Source organism: Acyrthosiphon pisum, chromosome A2, assembly GCF_005508785.2.
Source record: "Acyrthosiphon pisum isolate AL4f chromosome A2, pea_aphid_22Mar2018_4r6ur, whole genome shotgun sequence".
Taxonomy (NCBI): Eukaryota; Metazoa; Arthropoda; class Insecta; order Hemiptera; family Aphididae; genus Acyrthosiphon; species Acyrthosiphon pisum.
The window spans coordinates 6,883,632-6,899,419 of NC_042495.1; the positions used below are offsets into that span (position 1 = coordinate 6,883,632).

Here is a 15,788-nt window from a genome sequence, read left to right on the forward strand (position 1 = left end):
ATAGCAAATTTGTGTTCAACAGAACCAATCTTTTGTTGTTATTTTTAATATTAGAATTAAACGACTATTATCACACTTAAAGTTTAGTAAACTATCTGTGTCCTTGATTTTTTACAGTATTCCAATTTTTATTTTAAAAGTTATGATTTTATGAGTATGTAAAAAATTACAATTAAAAAAACAAACAGACATATATTTTTTTTTTTTTTAATCCTAAATATAAACACAGAACTGTTCTTAACTGTAAGTTAGTTAATAGGTTAATTCACTTAAAAAATAAAGCTAATGACACAAGATTGGATCTGCTATACTCAATTTACTATGTTGTGCTTGGGTTAGAGAAAGAAAATAAATACTGCACTGACATCCTCGCAGTTGAAAATGTTATTTTTTTTATGTAGTCTCTTGTCATTAAAAATTCTATGTAATATTTAAAAATGAATTGAGTACTATTTATATCTCCTTTATTGAAGTAAATTATGCGATAAATATACACATATTGTGAAATAGTAATTGTTTTAGCCCGTTTGTGGTTTTGAAGGCTGTATTGTTTCTCCACCACGAATTAAACCCCATCCAATAAGTCTGCAATAAAACAATACAAATATATTATATATAACTGTAGATCAAACAATTATACAGCTAACTTTTGAATTAATAAAATTATTGATTGACATTATTAAAATGTATTAGCAATTTAAAATTGTATTTACCTCCAATGCTTTTCAACTCGACGACTAAGTGAAATCTTTTCCCCGATTTCTGTACATACTGGTGTAGTTAAACTGATTTTAGCTAAATCAGCTTTTGTAGCTAATACTCTTCCACCGGTTGACAAAGATCCAATATTTAACAACAGCACCTCATTTTTCGATAATCGTTGAACCTGTTTAATAAAATTAAATAAATTATTAGGTTTGGTGTTTAAAATCTGTAACATATATTTTAATATATACCTTAGCTGCTTTCTTATCTCCTTCTGTACGTACACCTAATAATCGCTTAAGTAAATAGTATGAAACTTCTAACTCAATAAATATATCTGGTAATGCTCCAACTGCTCCTAATACTTGTCCAACAAGACGATCAGCCCTGCACAATGTGGGTTCAATTTTGGTTCCAACACCAATAAGTCCTCCAGGAACAGCAAAGTTCAACTCGTTTTGTTCCGTGTACAAGGACACAATACGTGAGAAAATTGGCTGACAAGTTAATTTACCTTCACTGTCCTTAGATACTAAGCCAGGGCGTACTTCAATTTCCATTCCAACTTTTAAAACACCACGCAAAATACTACCACCAGCAACTCCTCCTTTAAGATCATCCACCTCACATCCAGGTTTGTTGACATCAAATGATCGAACAACAATTAGGCGTGGAGGTGATGTGAAGTCCCTTTCAGGAATTGGAATTTTTTTGTAAATATATTCACATAATACTTCCATGTTGTATTTGAGCTGAGCTGATATAGGTATAATAGGCGCGCCTTCAGCTACAGTTCCTTGAACAAACTTTTGTATCTGTTCCTGTTGTTCTTTGGCTTGTCCTTCTTTCACCAAATCAATCTTGTTTTGCAATATTATTACATTGTTTAACTTCATGATTTCTATAGCAGCCAAGTGTTCTGATGTTTGTGGTTGAGGGCAAGATTCATTCCCAGCTTAAAAACAAAAAAAATATGTAAAATATAAAAGTATAACTGAATAATAATAAATACACAGGTATTTGTAATTATTTTACCTATGAGTAATAATGCAGCGTCCATAACTGCAGCTCCATTCAACATAGTAGCCATAAGAATGTCGTGACCAGGACAGTCTACAAAAGACACATGTCTAACTAATTCAAATCTTCCTGGACAACCTGGCCTAGAACAAGGTAATGAGTCATCACGGCCTGATCCACCAGACACAAAACAAGCAGGTCGTGGACACTTATCATAATTGCATTTGTAAATTTTTGCATTGGCATATCCTAAATAAGAAAAATAATAACATAATAGAATTTTTTAATTTACTAACAGAATTTCAATTTAATTTTCAAGGTAAAACTTTCAAAATCTACAAATTTTGATTGTTTATGTTTGGGATAATCATGTCACAGGATGAAAAGAATTTATCATAATATATAAATAATTATTAATTAACTTTTATGAAAACCTTTTTAACGTCATCAGTCTAAAAAAGTAGAAACCGCATAAAATTGTAAAGGCTGTTTTTTATAATTTAATACGGTGATTTTTCATATCAGTTTAATTCTATGTTTAAGTTTTCAAAATTACTCTTATTACGGAAAAAGTAGTCATTGGTTAGTTGTTTGCCAGAAAAAATCTTTCTATTGAAAAATAAAGCTAATCGAGGAAAGTTTCTATCTGAACAATGCAGTCCACACAACATAAAATGTTTAAAGTTGGTAAATGGACATTTTCTCTCAGACTGTTTTTGGTCTATTAGGGCAATTTCCTCTTATTTTTTTTTTTAAATTTATTATTCACTAATATTGAATTTAATGATATTATATTATTTATTTTTTAATATAAAATTATTTTTTCTAAATAAAATATAAAATATGTAAAAAAATGTTATTTTCATAAATATAATAGATTATAAATGTATATGGTTCATCAACTGTAGTCAGTGGTGTGGTGAATGGGGTTTTATCACGCCTAGGCGTCATGGTAGATTTTTTTTTTTTTTTTTGGGGGGGGGGGGGGGGGGTGGGGTGGTTGGGTACATTATGGTAACCAATAACATACAACAAAAATTAAAAAATTTACAGTTATATAATAATTATAAGTATTATATATTATATTAAGGGGATAAAGAGGTTTAGGTACTGGAAAATATGCTGGGCATCAAGGTTTATTAATGTTCACCACACCACTGACTGTAGTCCAATGATACACTTGATACAATAAAAATTTTAAAAATATATATATGATTAATAATTAACGAAAATGGTTAAAAATTTTGATATAAAAATTATACATTTTGTAAAAAACATTTGATTTATGATTCTTTTGTTATTTCTAAACAAATTTTTCTTAGCCTTTGTTCATATATTTTTTTTTTTTTTAAGTGTATTAGTTTGGATATTTAACAATTTAATAATTGCTTGTGAATTTGATTCAAGTAGTTCAACTGATCAAAAATATAGATCTATAATTTATTATATGTATGAAATATTTGGAAATATTAGACAATAGGCAAACAAATAATTTCATATTAAATAAGAATATAACATTATTAAATAGTAAACTTAAAAAAAACATGGAGGGAAAATGTCCGTGATTTGTTTAAGTTAGCCTTGCTTGAATGATCAATACATTTGGTGAAATTGGCAGAATGTGTACTCTCAATGATGTATTTATAATTTTTTGGGTTATCGAAGTCTAAGTTTTACATTAAATCAATAGAAGATTTAATATCAATAGCATACTTTGCGAATATCAAACTTCTCAAATCAAAACTGCTGTCGAAAACTACTAAGATGAAGCTATATAAAACACTTATTCGACCTGTAGTCTTTTATGGAGCTGAAACTTGGACATTGTCAGAAGTAGATTCCAACAGGTTAAAGATATTTGAAAGAAAAATAATAAGAAAAATACATGGAGCAGTAAATGAAGAGAGAAGATGGAGGATACGGAACAACAATGAAATAGAGCGGATTTTAGAAGACGAAAACATAGTAAAATTAATAGTCAGGCAGGATCATATAGTTGGGCCATGTGGAAAGAATGGATGAGAAAAAAATACCCAAACACGTAATGTTGGCAAGAATGGAGGGAACCAGAAGACAAGGACGACCAAGGAGTAGATGGATTAACCTACAACAGATGGGTATAAGGAACTGGAGAAGTATTGCTAAAGATAGGGAAGAGTGGAGAAGAATTGTTTTGAAAGATAAGGGTCACTATGGCCTGTAGCGCTTACGAGTAGTAGTAGTAGTAGTAGTAGTAGTAGTAGTAATATCAATAGAAGAATTTTCTAAATCCTGATCACATTCTTCAACTGTAATAATTTAACCAATATAATATGTGCTTCCTAACTTACTTTCCTTTTGATTAGTCCTTAAAGCCTTTAAAGCTTTTAAATGAGAAATTATTAAATGTAATAAGTTTACTTTTTTATTTACATTCAAATATTTGATAACCAGGTAATATCGTAATATTCTTATTATATCATAAGCTTATAGATAACCAGATTCTTTGTTGAACTGTCAAAGACTAAGTTTTTGATTTGATGAACATAATTTGGAGTATATGCAAACGATTATGGTCCTTGAAGACCTATGATATTTACTACTTTAATTTTGCAATTCTATGTAAATAGATTCGTATCATTCTCCCACAGTTTAAGCACAAATAAAAAACAAACAATTTGATCTAAAATAGAATATTAAGCATTTATTTCGGAGTATTTAAACATTTTTAGAATCAACATTGTGACTATTAAATAAATCCTACATTTATTATTATTGTGAGGTAGTATTAATGGCACAGATAAAACAATATGAGTTCTGAATTTGCAATAAATTTTCTAGATAACCTTTAAACGCATTTTATTTACATGTTCATTATAAATTATAAGTATTTCAATTTTGTTTATAAAATTACTCAAGTTACTCGGTTTGTACAAATACATAGAACACTTTGTTTCTATGTATTTTTACTTCAAGACTTTTTTCCTTGTACTAAATATAACTGGATGTTAGAAACAAATTTAAAATTATTTTCATTGGGTTACATGCATCAGCAGTATCATTAACAATTTCTGTTCCATCTTCAAGAAACATTTTATTTGTATGTCCAAGAAGCATATTATAAAATTATGTGACATTGATTTTTAAAAACTTCACTCTGAAAGTATAGGGTTTGATATTATTGAAATCACGCTCTGAGTTAATACTTCTATTTAAACTGAATATTTTAGTCTGAAACTATCAACAGTGTCGCTAACCATTACATGTAATTACTAATTCTCTAAATATCATAATTTTTTGAGTCTGCAACACATTGATATATAAAAACATCTGTCTCGATACAAACATAGTTACATAACTTGCATTGCTTAAGTAATTAAATTTAAATTTCCATTTCCTTAAGTTTTTTTATGATTTACTACAATTTAATCAACAATAAACTAATTTAACAACACCCCTATTATTATTTACATGACATCAGTTAAAGATAAATATATTATTTTATCCATAATAACATGATGATTGGTGCTTTAAATGTTATTTTTATGGAAAGACCTCAATAAATTCAAAATGATAACACAAAAATTCTTATATAGTAATTCATTAGTACTTATTATTATAATAATGACAGGGCGGAAGAGTATCATAAATGGTTATGTACAGAATTATATAAATTATATCTATAGCAGATATTTTAAATAGTACAATATCCAAAATATGAGTTCTAAACTAATATCAATATAATAAACTAATCTCCTGATTTTTAATGTTTAATAATTTCAGTACAATTTCAGACTGTGGTCGGTCATATAATTGTACAAAAAACTAGAGAATGAAAGTACATAATATCTGGAATTTAAGGCCATAACTAGATAATGCAAGATTAAAATAAATTTATTAAATGTTAGTTTCTTTACTTGTTATAACTTACATAATATATTATAAATAATTTAAATAAATCTTAACTACACTGTATTTACTGTATATTATACAGTGAACACTGAACAGTAATACTTTGGAGAAAAAAATGGATTTATTTGATATTTATAAATTATTTCCAAAAAAGTAATCAACCACAGATGTATAAATGTTTTAATGTTATCCCTCTAAACATATAATTAGAAATAAATTAAAAATAACCCTACATTTTTTACAAGTTGATTTCCATTAAAATGTAGAATATATATGATTAATTACTCTAACTACAGTTTACACAACAAAAAGTTTAATAACAAAATTAATAATTTTTACATGTCTGAAAATAATGTTGAACCAATAGTATAGTTTTAATAATGTTATGGTTTATACATTTATGTCAAACAAATAATTATCAAATCAAAAAATCATAATAACTAATTGTTACAAGCTTATTTTATTGGAATAAATTAAGATCAATTAACTATCCATATATGAAGAAAATACATTATATACTAAATAATATATAGGGAGTGGGACAATGATCAAATGCCCTGTGTTCAAAGTAGAAATATCAAATAATAATAATGTATATTCATTTTAATAATATAATGCAGTATAAAATATAGTTAAAGCATTTGGTTAAATATTCATAAAATAGATCAGTTGTTATATTTACCTAATTTAATTGTGATATTTCTTTCGAGTTCATTTTTAAATCGTACAGTTTGAACACCAGAAACAGCTTTTACAATAGTTGATTTTCCGTGCGCTACATGACCAATTGTTCCTGAAAAATATATGTGTATTTTAAATATTATCATACCATAAAGCAATAAATGTAACGTGATGACACACGCTTGTGATTATAGGAACGGTACATATTCAGGTAAACAATCCACCGCAGGTGGATTGCAGACCCTGCAAAGTTCATACGTAATTACGAATGTTTTATGAACATGTTGTTTATGATGAGCATATTGTATAGATTCCCAAGACAATGGTAGATAAGTTGGCCTTGGGAATACCAATTTTACTAGGTTATATAGTTTTGACCAAATATAGTATAGGTACAGGTCTAAAATTATATTCGAAATATATAATAGAAACATTACCACAAATAAAAATATATTATTAGTCTATTTTTTTTTGCTGGACAGCTGACACCAAAGTTGTATTTTTTCCATCCAGTTTCCTACTCTTCCGGGGGGATTTTCATAAAATTTTAATTCAAACAAACCTTACAATTACAACAGAAAAAATTTAGTGAAATCTATCGAGCAATAATAACAAAATAACTATATACTACATAGTATGTAAAGAATACAGCCTATAAAATATATAAAGACTATGTCTGTCCATAGAGTATATTAAGACAACATTTATAATATAAGTGTAATGGTATTTCTTATTATTCATTACAATTTTTTTTGACTTATTATATAGACTTTTCAAAAATGTTATTTCATACAACAAACTCTGCCTAGACAATAATTATGAACAGAACCAAAAAATCAGTTGATTTATTTTTGAGTTTTAGCAAGATTAACGGACAGCAATTTATTATTAAATATATAGATTATATCGAGCCATCTTACCTTTCATTAAAAAAAAAAAAAGAATTTATCTTACAAACTCTAATAGATATTACTAAAAAACCTCTGAAATTGACCCTATTCACCCCCTTTTACAGTACCTAACATATAGATAGTAATAAATTAATATACCTGCACAACCACATACTTTCAAAACAAATCAGAAGTAGCTAACTATACAGTAAGAGCTGTATTCATAATCAATGCTTCAAGCCGATAATAGAAAAAAGTGATAGTTGCTATTGTGATCGATAATAGTATATAGGGTGATAATAACTATCGTGGAGTTTGTACAATGACAGTACGCTGTTGCGAAAGCAACTATTCAGCAATTATCGTGTTTTACTATCATTGTGTGACCGCGGCTTAAGAATAAGTATGCTTAAGATATACTTATGACTCAAATGAGATTCATAAACGAGACTTTGACTTAACAAATGAAAAAGTATTAGTTAAATTAAGATTGGTTGAGACCTACCTAAAGCATTGCTTTTATTTATTATCACAATTTTTTTATTTTTTAAATTATAAATATTAGCTTAAGCAATACTTATTCTTAAGCATTGACCATGAATACCGCCCTAAGTGATACTAAACTTGAGTAGTACTTATCAATTATTATGAATTTTCATTAATTAACGCATAGTAAATACTTTTTAAGAACCTTATATAATAATATTATACATGTATTATTTATGGGGCATTAAAACTGAATTACGGAGTAGCAGTATCTACCCCCACAACCCTCTATCATGAGCCACTGAGAGTATAGGTTCACAGTAACCGAAGAATTTAATGAGAACTACATAAATATGAGACCTTATAACTTACCAATATTGATTGTAGCCTGACGGCTGATAACTTCAGGTGAAGATGGTGTGAGTTTAGAGATGTCCTGCAAGGGAATGATGCAAATTAATAGGAAATCATTCGTAGTGGAAAACTAAAGTGGATATTTACCAAATGTTCTAGATCTTGCTCCTTGAGTTTTGCGGACAGAGGAGCGTCAAACATGGTGGTTTGAAGCGTAGTGACTATATTAACGTCCGACGTAATATTAATCGCAGTGGGCAGTAGCTATTCTCACGTCAGACGTCTCTAGCGAAAGCGAAACCCATAGAAAATAAGGACTAGTCCCTCGTAATACTCTATTGAAATAACTTAATAAGTAATAACGACACTAGCCAGTAGCAAGTACCTAACCACGATTCATACCAGTGATACCTACCACCTACGTGATAAAACTTCGTAAATTATGGCGTGATGCTCGCCAGTGCTGCACTCGGACAAAAAAAAACGAAAATATCCCTCGACTTGCCATGCAAATACCACCTCCAAGGTTGGTCACAGTTGGTATATTATTCTTCTATTATCTATGCACAGAATAGATAAACCATGATTAAATAAATCACTATGTACAATGTTCGAAAAAATTAATCACACATCCATGCTAATGATTAATATTAAATGACAAAAGACGAAAACCTATTAATATATGATTAATATGCATAACAATATAACATTAATATTTAACATTGTATAGAACAAAGATATTACAATCAAAAACACAAAAAAGGCCATAAAGTGTAAGCCAATCAAAAGACGCGGAAGGCTCTCACCCTGTTGTGCGCAGACTGAACAAAATTCAGTTTGTTGTGATCATACCTATTTATTTAGTCATGAGATAAATAACACGAATTCACTATGTGGAGAAGATATTATTTTCTACATCTGCATGAACTAGAATTAATGTATAATTGGACAATATTATACAATGGAAGACTGGAAGCACGAACTACTACATATGTAGTAGTTCGTGACTGGAAGTTCCAAACACAGATATATATATAATTATATATATCTGTGGTTCCAAATTGGAACAAAAATATTTTGGAAGAACTTTGCCATTCCCTCTGACTCCGTGGTCCGTGGATCGTACAAAATTGTTCTATGGTATAACTGTCGTATGCGCGATGTTGTTTTGACGGCAGATGGCGCGACGGCCCTTCATCACTCACCGTTGATCGGAATATTCTGATTGTGAAAATTCAAAATGCTATTGTCGATTGTCGCCAACGGGCAACGGTCTACGACTCTTAAACTTCAAAGTCAAAACGGAAAGACTTCGATTTCGCGCACGGTTAGGTATTGTGATTTCGCGTTACTCTGATCTAAGTATTAAAATTGCCATTCGCCGACTCACCGTGAAACGTAAGTAACTCGTTTCTATTGTGTCAAGTCCACCTACAATTAACCCTGGATAATATTTGTTTGTTTTGTCAGCCTTTGATCCAAAATGCCACGTACCAAGAGAAGAACCGTCAAGCGTTCGTCTGCCGACATGAACATGACATCTGTGAATGCAACGATGGCCAACCAATCGAAAAATATGAAAGAAATTTTAAGCGAATTTGATTGTGAAAGTAATATGAATACAATAAATTATTATTATTATTATTTTTATTGACGGAAAAAACTCCGTTTACAAAACAACATGTATATAAAATTGTGTAGTGACACTGATACAATAGTATCAAGTACGAATAATATAAAATTCACATTCAATTATATAACAAAGAACATATTATGAGGTATATAATTGTACAGCCATAATTAATATTAATATCCATAGTGTTTCCTATAGTCATCAGTATATTCGTAGGTGATGATTTTAAGTATGTTTTAGAAACATTATTGATTAAAAAACTTTCTTGATTTCTGGTGGATTTGGTATTAATTCAAGAATGTAATCGTTCCAGTAAATGAAGGCAATCAGTAGAGTTATTTAATAGCTTTAATAAAAATGAATAATGAAGAATACTTCTCATTGTATTTAACAATTGTATATTCAAATAAGAATAAGATAATATTCCATTATAATCTGAATATTGTGGACATTCAACTTTAAATTTAAATGCTTAAAAACGAAGAAAACTATTCTAAACAGCTTTGAGATTATGAGTTACCCCCATGTTATTTAAAGACCAAATAAGGGATGCATATTCTAATTAAGATCTGACAAATGCAAAATAAATACTTTTAAAGGCATTTAAATTATTAAAATTTGTACAAGTTTGTGTAAGAAACCAAGATTTTGGAATGCTTTATTGGTTATTTTATCGATGTGTTCATTAAAACATAGTTTAGAATCAAACCTAGCTCCTATGTCTGTAAATGACTCCACTAGTTCAATAGAAACATTGCTAAATTTACAATCAAAATAAACATGAGATTTTTTTATATTAAATGATAATATTTTGCATTTGTTGATATGAGGTCCAGACCATTCAAATAACACCAAACATTTAATATATTTAAATCATCTAGTAATTTAATACAATTAGGAATAGAATCAATTTTTTAAAATATTTTAGTGTCATCTGCAAATAATAAAATATTTTAGTGTTTTATAATCGTATTTATATCATTTATAAATAGGGCTGGGATTTATATGTAATAAAAATCCAAAAATATGTACATATATATGTAATTAAAATTGCCAAAATATGTAGTATAAAATAAAAATATGTACTAAGAAAAATTTAAAAAATATGTTAAAGTTTTAAATTAAAATATAATTGTAAATAATTTTTGAATAACAGGTACAATTTATTGTTTTTTATGTCTAATTAATTTAATTTAAAAAATTAAAAAATATACAATAGTAAAAAAAAATGATGTTAAATTGAAATACAATTGATGTTTAATCAATTTAAACTTTAAAGTGAAACAATGACAAACCATATATTGTTTTAAATTTTCAAAATTAAATGTACGGCGATTTGGTCTTAAGTCAGTGACTTAGTCAGTAGATTCATCAATAGAAACCCAAATAGGACCATTTTGAATCAAATGAATGAACACAAGAACTGGTAGTCTGATAGGTACTGTTGTAAATTCGTGAGTATATTTTGTCTAATAATTGTTGAACATAAAGTATAATCTAAGATCATTAAGGTATGGTTATCGAACAGAAACACATAAGATAAACTAAAATCAAGTTATTAATATTTATTTTAACCTACTTATTTCCTATATACATTATACACTTACTATTTACCGAGTAGGTACCATTATCGAAATATAAATGTAAAATATTACTTAGCCACTGAAATGTCGAAATTTACGAACTATGTAAAAAAAAGCGAACATTTTACAAAGTATGTAAAAATATGTATTTATGACGAAATATGTAAAAATATGTAAAATAAAATATGTCTTATTTTATTGCAAATCACGTGAAACGAATTTATCATTTGCAATAATTAATTTATCATGTTTTACTAAAAATATGTATTTACATACAAATCCCAGCCCTATTTATAAATAATAGAAATAATGTGGGTGAAAGATGGTTGCCTTGAAGAACACCACATTGTGCCTATCATCCAACATGTGTGTTTAACATATATTTGTTTTTTCATTTTTCAGAACAAAATATTGAAGATTATTTTTCTGAAATATTTGATAACCAAAGAAATTTAATTGAAAATTCATTTTTAATGACAAAAATGAATTTGGGCGACTCATTACATTGTAATCTTTATGACATAGTGAGTTTCATAACATTATCCATTAACTCTATTTCATTATAGAACATAATACATTATAGATACCTATTACATAGCATTGAATTTTAATCAAATATTATTACCTACACTATCAAGTATGCATAGTATTACACTGAAGTAATCATTATTTATTAATTATTTTTATAGATTTGTAAACAGTATCCATCCAAATCCAACAGTGGAACTAAAAAAAACCTGGAACGACCTTCAAGGCCAGTTACCAAAGCTACAGTAAATAGGACAACCAGACAAAAAAGTAGTAAGTTCCTATTTAAAACTAAAGACCTATTTCAGAATTTGTTTTCTATTTTTATTTTTCAATTGATGTGATTGCTAAATGGTTTTCATATTGATCTATCTTGATCTATTTTGGCTCTATCTACCACTATAGTCACTGATTTAAGCTCTACGAAATATTATTAACAAAAAGTTGATTGATTTTATTTAGATATCTAATAGATTTGAACATTTCTAAATGATTTATATGAATTAAATTTGATTTTGGCTTTGTCATAGTGTTAATAGTTTAAATTTTTAAAAGGAGACTGCTCTGCTGTACAGTCAGAGTAGTGCATTTGACCATTGAGAGCCCTATTATGGATGACATTTTAAATTTAAATTTAATGATCATTCATTGTACAAGGTGAAAAATCAAAATTATACATACACATTATATATACGTCATTTTTTACCCATGGTACAAAATATATATTATGTAGGGGAATATGGAAACCATTACTCGTGATCATGGAGCCTAGTTCAACAATTTAAATACTAAGATAAAGAAGTAGCAGTGGTTTTAAAAAAAAAGTTTGTAGTTATAGTACAAAACAGTTTTAACATCTGTAATACTTTCAGATAAGTTGAGGCATTTGATTTAAACAATAAAATCTAATTATAAATTGTTAATTTTTTTCAGCGTCTAGTTCAACATCTAAGACCAATGGTTCTGCCACTGTAACAAAACACCGTAGTGCAACACGCCATGTTGATGATAAGCCACTGCCAACAGAAACTATGGAATCTAGATTTAAAGTAAATATAATATACAATTAATAATTAATTTAGATAAATTAGGTATTTAATATTTTTATATCAAGTCTTGATGGCAGAATATATAATACTCTTACCAATCATGTAGAACATTTACATGGTTATGTGTATATTTTTATTACTTTTTTCTTGATTTGTATAAGTTTTTAACTGTTCTTAAATTAATAAATTATAAATTAAACAAAACAAGGGAATAAATTTAAATATAAGGGGGTATGTAAAAATCAATATCTATTATCTAATTTCTGTATTGACTGTTATGGAAAAAAATAACTTTTTTGTAAATGGACCACACGACGATCGGTTTATTGAAAAAATTTCCTATTTCCTGATAGGCTGATCTGCCCCTGAGGGTAATAATGGAAAATAGATTAAATTGACTTGTTTTTTACACACACATTGCCCAATTATTTCAATATTATTGTAAATTCATTCTTTCATTATTGTAAAATCAATATTACCAATTATAATTTTAATTGTGTTTAATATTTAAAGATATGATAGAATAATTACATTTTAGAGAATAATGTTAACGGATAGCTAGACATATTTTCTTAATGATTTATTCGTATCTGAGATGATCATCTTAAGAAGACTCACATTTGTTGTCTCTGTCTTACTAAGGCATAACATATCAAATTTGAAATTATACATTCAGCAGTTCCAATCTTGTGTTGCTCCTTAATATAAGAGTGAATTAATCTATTATGAAACTTAAAGGTTAGAACATTATTTGTGTTGTTGGAACTTGATATTTCAGTTTTTTAGCAGCTTATAAACGTATTTAAAAATGCTATAACTTGCTTATAAATTATAATTTCGTACAAAATTGGAGAACACAGATAATGTTCTTACCTATAAGTATCAATATTAGGTCAATTCACTATAATAATAAATTCAACTACACAAAATTGAAACTGCTGTATGTATATTTTATTATGATATATTGCCTATATTTCAGAGGTTCCCAGGGTGTGAACCATATATAATATTAAATATTAAATAATATTAATATATATGCTTAAAATAATATTATATATTTTTTATTATATACCTCAAAATATTTCTAGTTATAATAATATTTATAATATATAATTGGTTCCTGTTTGACATTTTTATGATATTTTATTTTACGATAAACCTAATCGGTCTTTCGTTTTTGTAAATTGCTTGACTAGTTATTCCGCGACAGTGGTTGAGTGTTTATGTGTCATTGTGTCTGCTGTAAGTTGCTACATACTATTTTTAATTCTTTTATTTCTAATAACTTACGTATATAAATTTATATATATATATATATATTATATGCATAAGTATTACTTTTTGAAATTACTAGATTTAAAGCACGTACCCATATTTAATTGGATAATATTTAGTATAAAAAGCATATAACTTATTAGACTTTTTTTGTATATTGATTGACTTATATCGCTGCTATTTTTAAATTTTTAAATGCATATTTAGACAGATTTTTGTTATTTTTCTTATAAAATAATGTATTTAATTTTAATCTTATTAATAAAATGAAATAAAATAATTTCAGACTCCAATTAATCGACTACCTGTACTTGCTTCAGCAACAGTTACACCAAAAGTAAATATGCATGAACCAATATCAATGATGCGGCGTCCAAATCAAGGAGAGGTTGCACTTTCAATGACTGGAAGTCCGCTCATGGTTTCGTCTGTTTCTAGGGATGACATGGCCACAGTTAGTGTACCATTAGCCAATGGAAATGTAATTACAATTTAAAAACTATATCTTACATAGAAATTGTACTCAATATTTTTTTTTTTTAGATTCTTTCAATATTACCTAGAGCTGGTGCTACTATGGACATATCATTTGATGAACAGACTAAAAGTGAATTACTTCTTCTGAAAGGTAACATTGAAGGGCTGTTGAAAATGAATAGAGGTTTGTGAGTACACAATAAGAATATATTTTCTACTGATCTGGAAAAACCACAGAAGATGTTAACTATACAATGTAATGACTACAATAATTTAATATTTTAATATTAATTAGTATATTTTTCAATATTAATATATGTTTTAGTTATTAATAAATGAATTTGCTCTACCCAAACCCAAAATGAAATAACATTTACTAACAATATTCAGACCAAAAAAAAAAAAAAAAAATGTATTATAGATGGATTAATTATTTAAATGCTATTAACCTCGGATACATTTGAGGTATCACGATTACATATTGTAATAATATTACTAACACACTAATATTATCTGTACTGTTTATTTTTTATGTTAAATCTTATTCTTGTTAATTTTTTTTTTTTTTTTACCGAATGTATATTTTATTATATGCACCTGCAAATTTATTTAAAAACAGTGTTTTCTGGTTTGAGTTAGCTCACTGTAATTTTAGGTAAGAATTGTATTAATTGAAAAAATGTAGTTTAAAAAGGACTTAATAAATTTCTTATGTAAAATGAAACTGTATTATTATAAAATATATAGAAACATGGATGATGTTTTAAATTTGAATAATTGCTTTATTTCTTTACCTTAAACATTGGTACAGTGCTATGCGCTACTAACGTTTGAGATTTGGGCAGGTTAAAGCTCTATTTAAATAATATTGTATAAGCTTAAAACAACATTTAGGAATTGTTTGGGAGGGCTTACCCTTTAAAGCCTCCCCCCTCTATTTGTGTCTATGGCTATATTACAATAATAAATTGTTTAAAACATTAATAATTGTGTAATTGTTTTATTCATAGTCATAATATAGATGGTCTGCGTAATTAGCTTTTCTAATGACAGTTGACACTGATTAAAAACTTAAGAAAATAAAATATGAACACGTTTTCATTTCATAGTATATAGCCTATCTCCATGGTTAATTTCTACATATTTTTCCACGATAGTTAATTATATTATTGTTTTAAGTTGCTGGATTTGCTGGTGATAGTAAGAATGTAGGTCC

The 15,788-nt window shown here is 27.6% G+C and overlaps 2 protein-coding genes across 3 annotated transcripts; one reads left to right on the forward strand and one right to left on the reverse strand.

Moving 5' to 3' along the window:
• Positions 1-442: 442 nt before the first annotated feature.
• On the reverse strand, positions 443-8,425 carry LOC100162437 (eukaryotic translation initiation factor 2 subunit 3). The gene is made up of 7 exons (XM_001951564.4): positions 8,175-8,425; positions 8,046-8,109; positions 6,299-6,409; positions 1,741-1,974; positions 957-1,660; positions 714-886; positions 443-585 (listed from the first exon to the last, which is right to left on the reverse strand). The coding sequence occupies exons 1-7, from the start codon at positions 8,226-8,228 to the stop codon at positions 519-521; spliced, it is 1,407 nt and encodes a 468-aa protein (XP_001951599.1). The 5' UTR covers positions 8,229-8,425; the 3' UTR covers positions 443-518.
• Positions 8,426-9,164: 739 nt separating this feature from the next.
• Positions 9,165-14,981, forward strand: LOC100161208 (uncharacterized protein). Of its 2 annotated transcripts, none has more exons than XM_029488893.1 (7): positions 9,165-9,425; positions 9,479-9,637; positions 11,646-11,767; positions 11,933-12,044; positions 12,705-12,820; positions 14,382-14,576; positions 14,639-14,981. In XM_029488893.1, exons 2-7 carry the CDS (start codon positions 9,511-9,513, stop codon positions 14,762-14,764), a joined length of 798 nt encoding a protein of 265 aa, XP_029344753.1. In that variant the 5' UTR covers positions 9,165-9,425; positions 9,479-9,510; the 3' UTR covers positions 14,765-14,981. The 2 variants fall into 2 exon arrangements, with proteins under 2 accessions (XP_029344753.1, NP_001233058.1); NM_001246129.2 differs by having other exon boundaries at positions 9,255-9,425; positions 9,498-9,637.
• Positions 14,982-15,788: the final 807 nt, after the last annotated feature.

What these genes read in the sequence shown, in the direction of transcription:
- LOC100161208 (XM_029488893.1), top strand. Translation starts at nt 9,511, where the DNA reads ATGCCACGTACCAAGAGAAGAACCGTCAAGCGTTCGTCTGCCGACATG. An exon ending in AAGCGAATTTGATTGTGAAA is followed by an intron (nt 9,638 to 11,645) that starts GTAATATGAATA and finishes TTCATTTTTCAG; the next exon opens with AACAAAATATTGAAGATTAT. An exon ending in ATTGTAATCTTTATGACATA is followed by an intron (nt 11,768 to 11,932) that starts GTGAGTTTCATA and finishes TTATTTTTATAG; the next exon opens with ATTTGTAAACAGTATCCATC.
- LOC100162437 (XM_001951564.4), bottom strand. Translation starts at nt 8,228, where the DNA reads ATGTTTGACGCTCCTCTGTCCGCAAAACTCAAGGAGCAAGATCTAGAA. An exon ending in AGCAAGATCTAGAACATTTG is followed by an intron (nt 8,110 to 8,174) that starts GTAAATATCCAC and finishes ATTCCCTTGCAG; the next exon opens with GACATCTCTAAACTCACACC. An exon ending in AAATATCACAATTAAATTAG is followed by an intron (nt 1,975 to 6,298) that starts GTAAATATAACA and finishes TTTCTTATTTAG; the next exon opens with GATATGCCAATGCAAAAATT.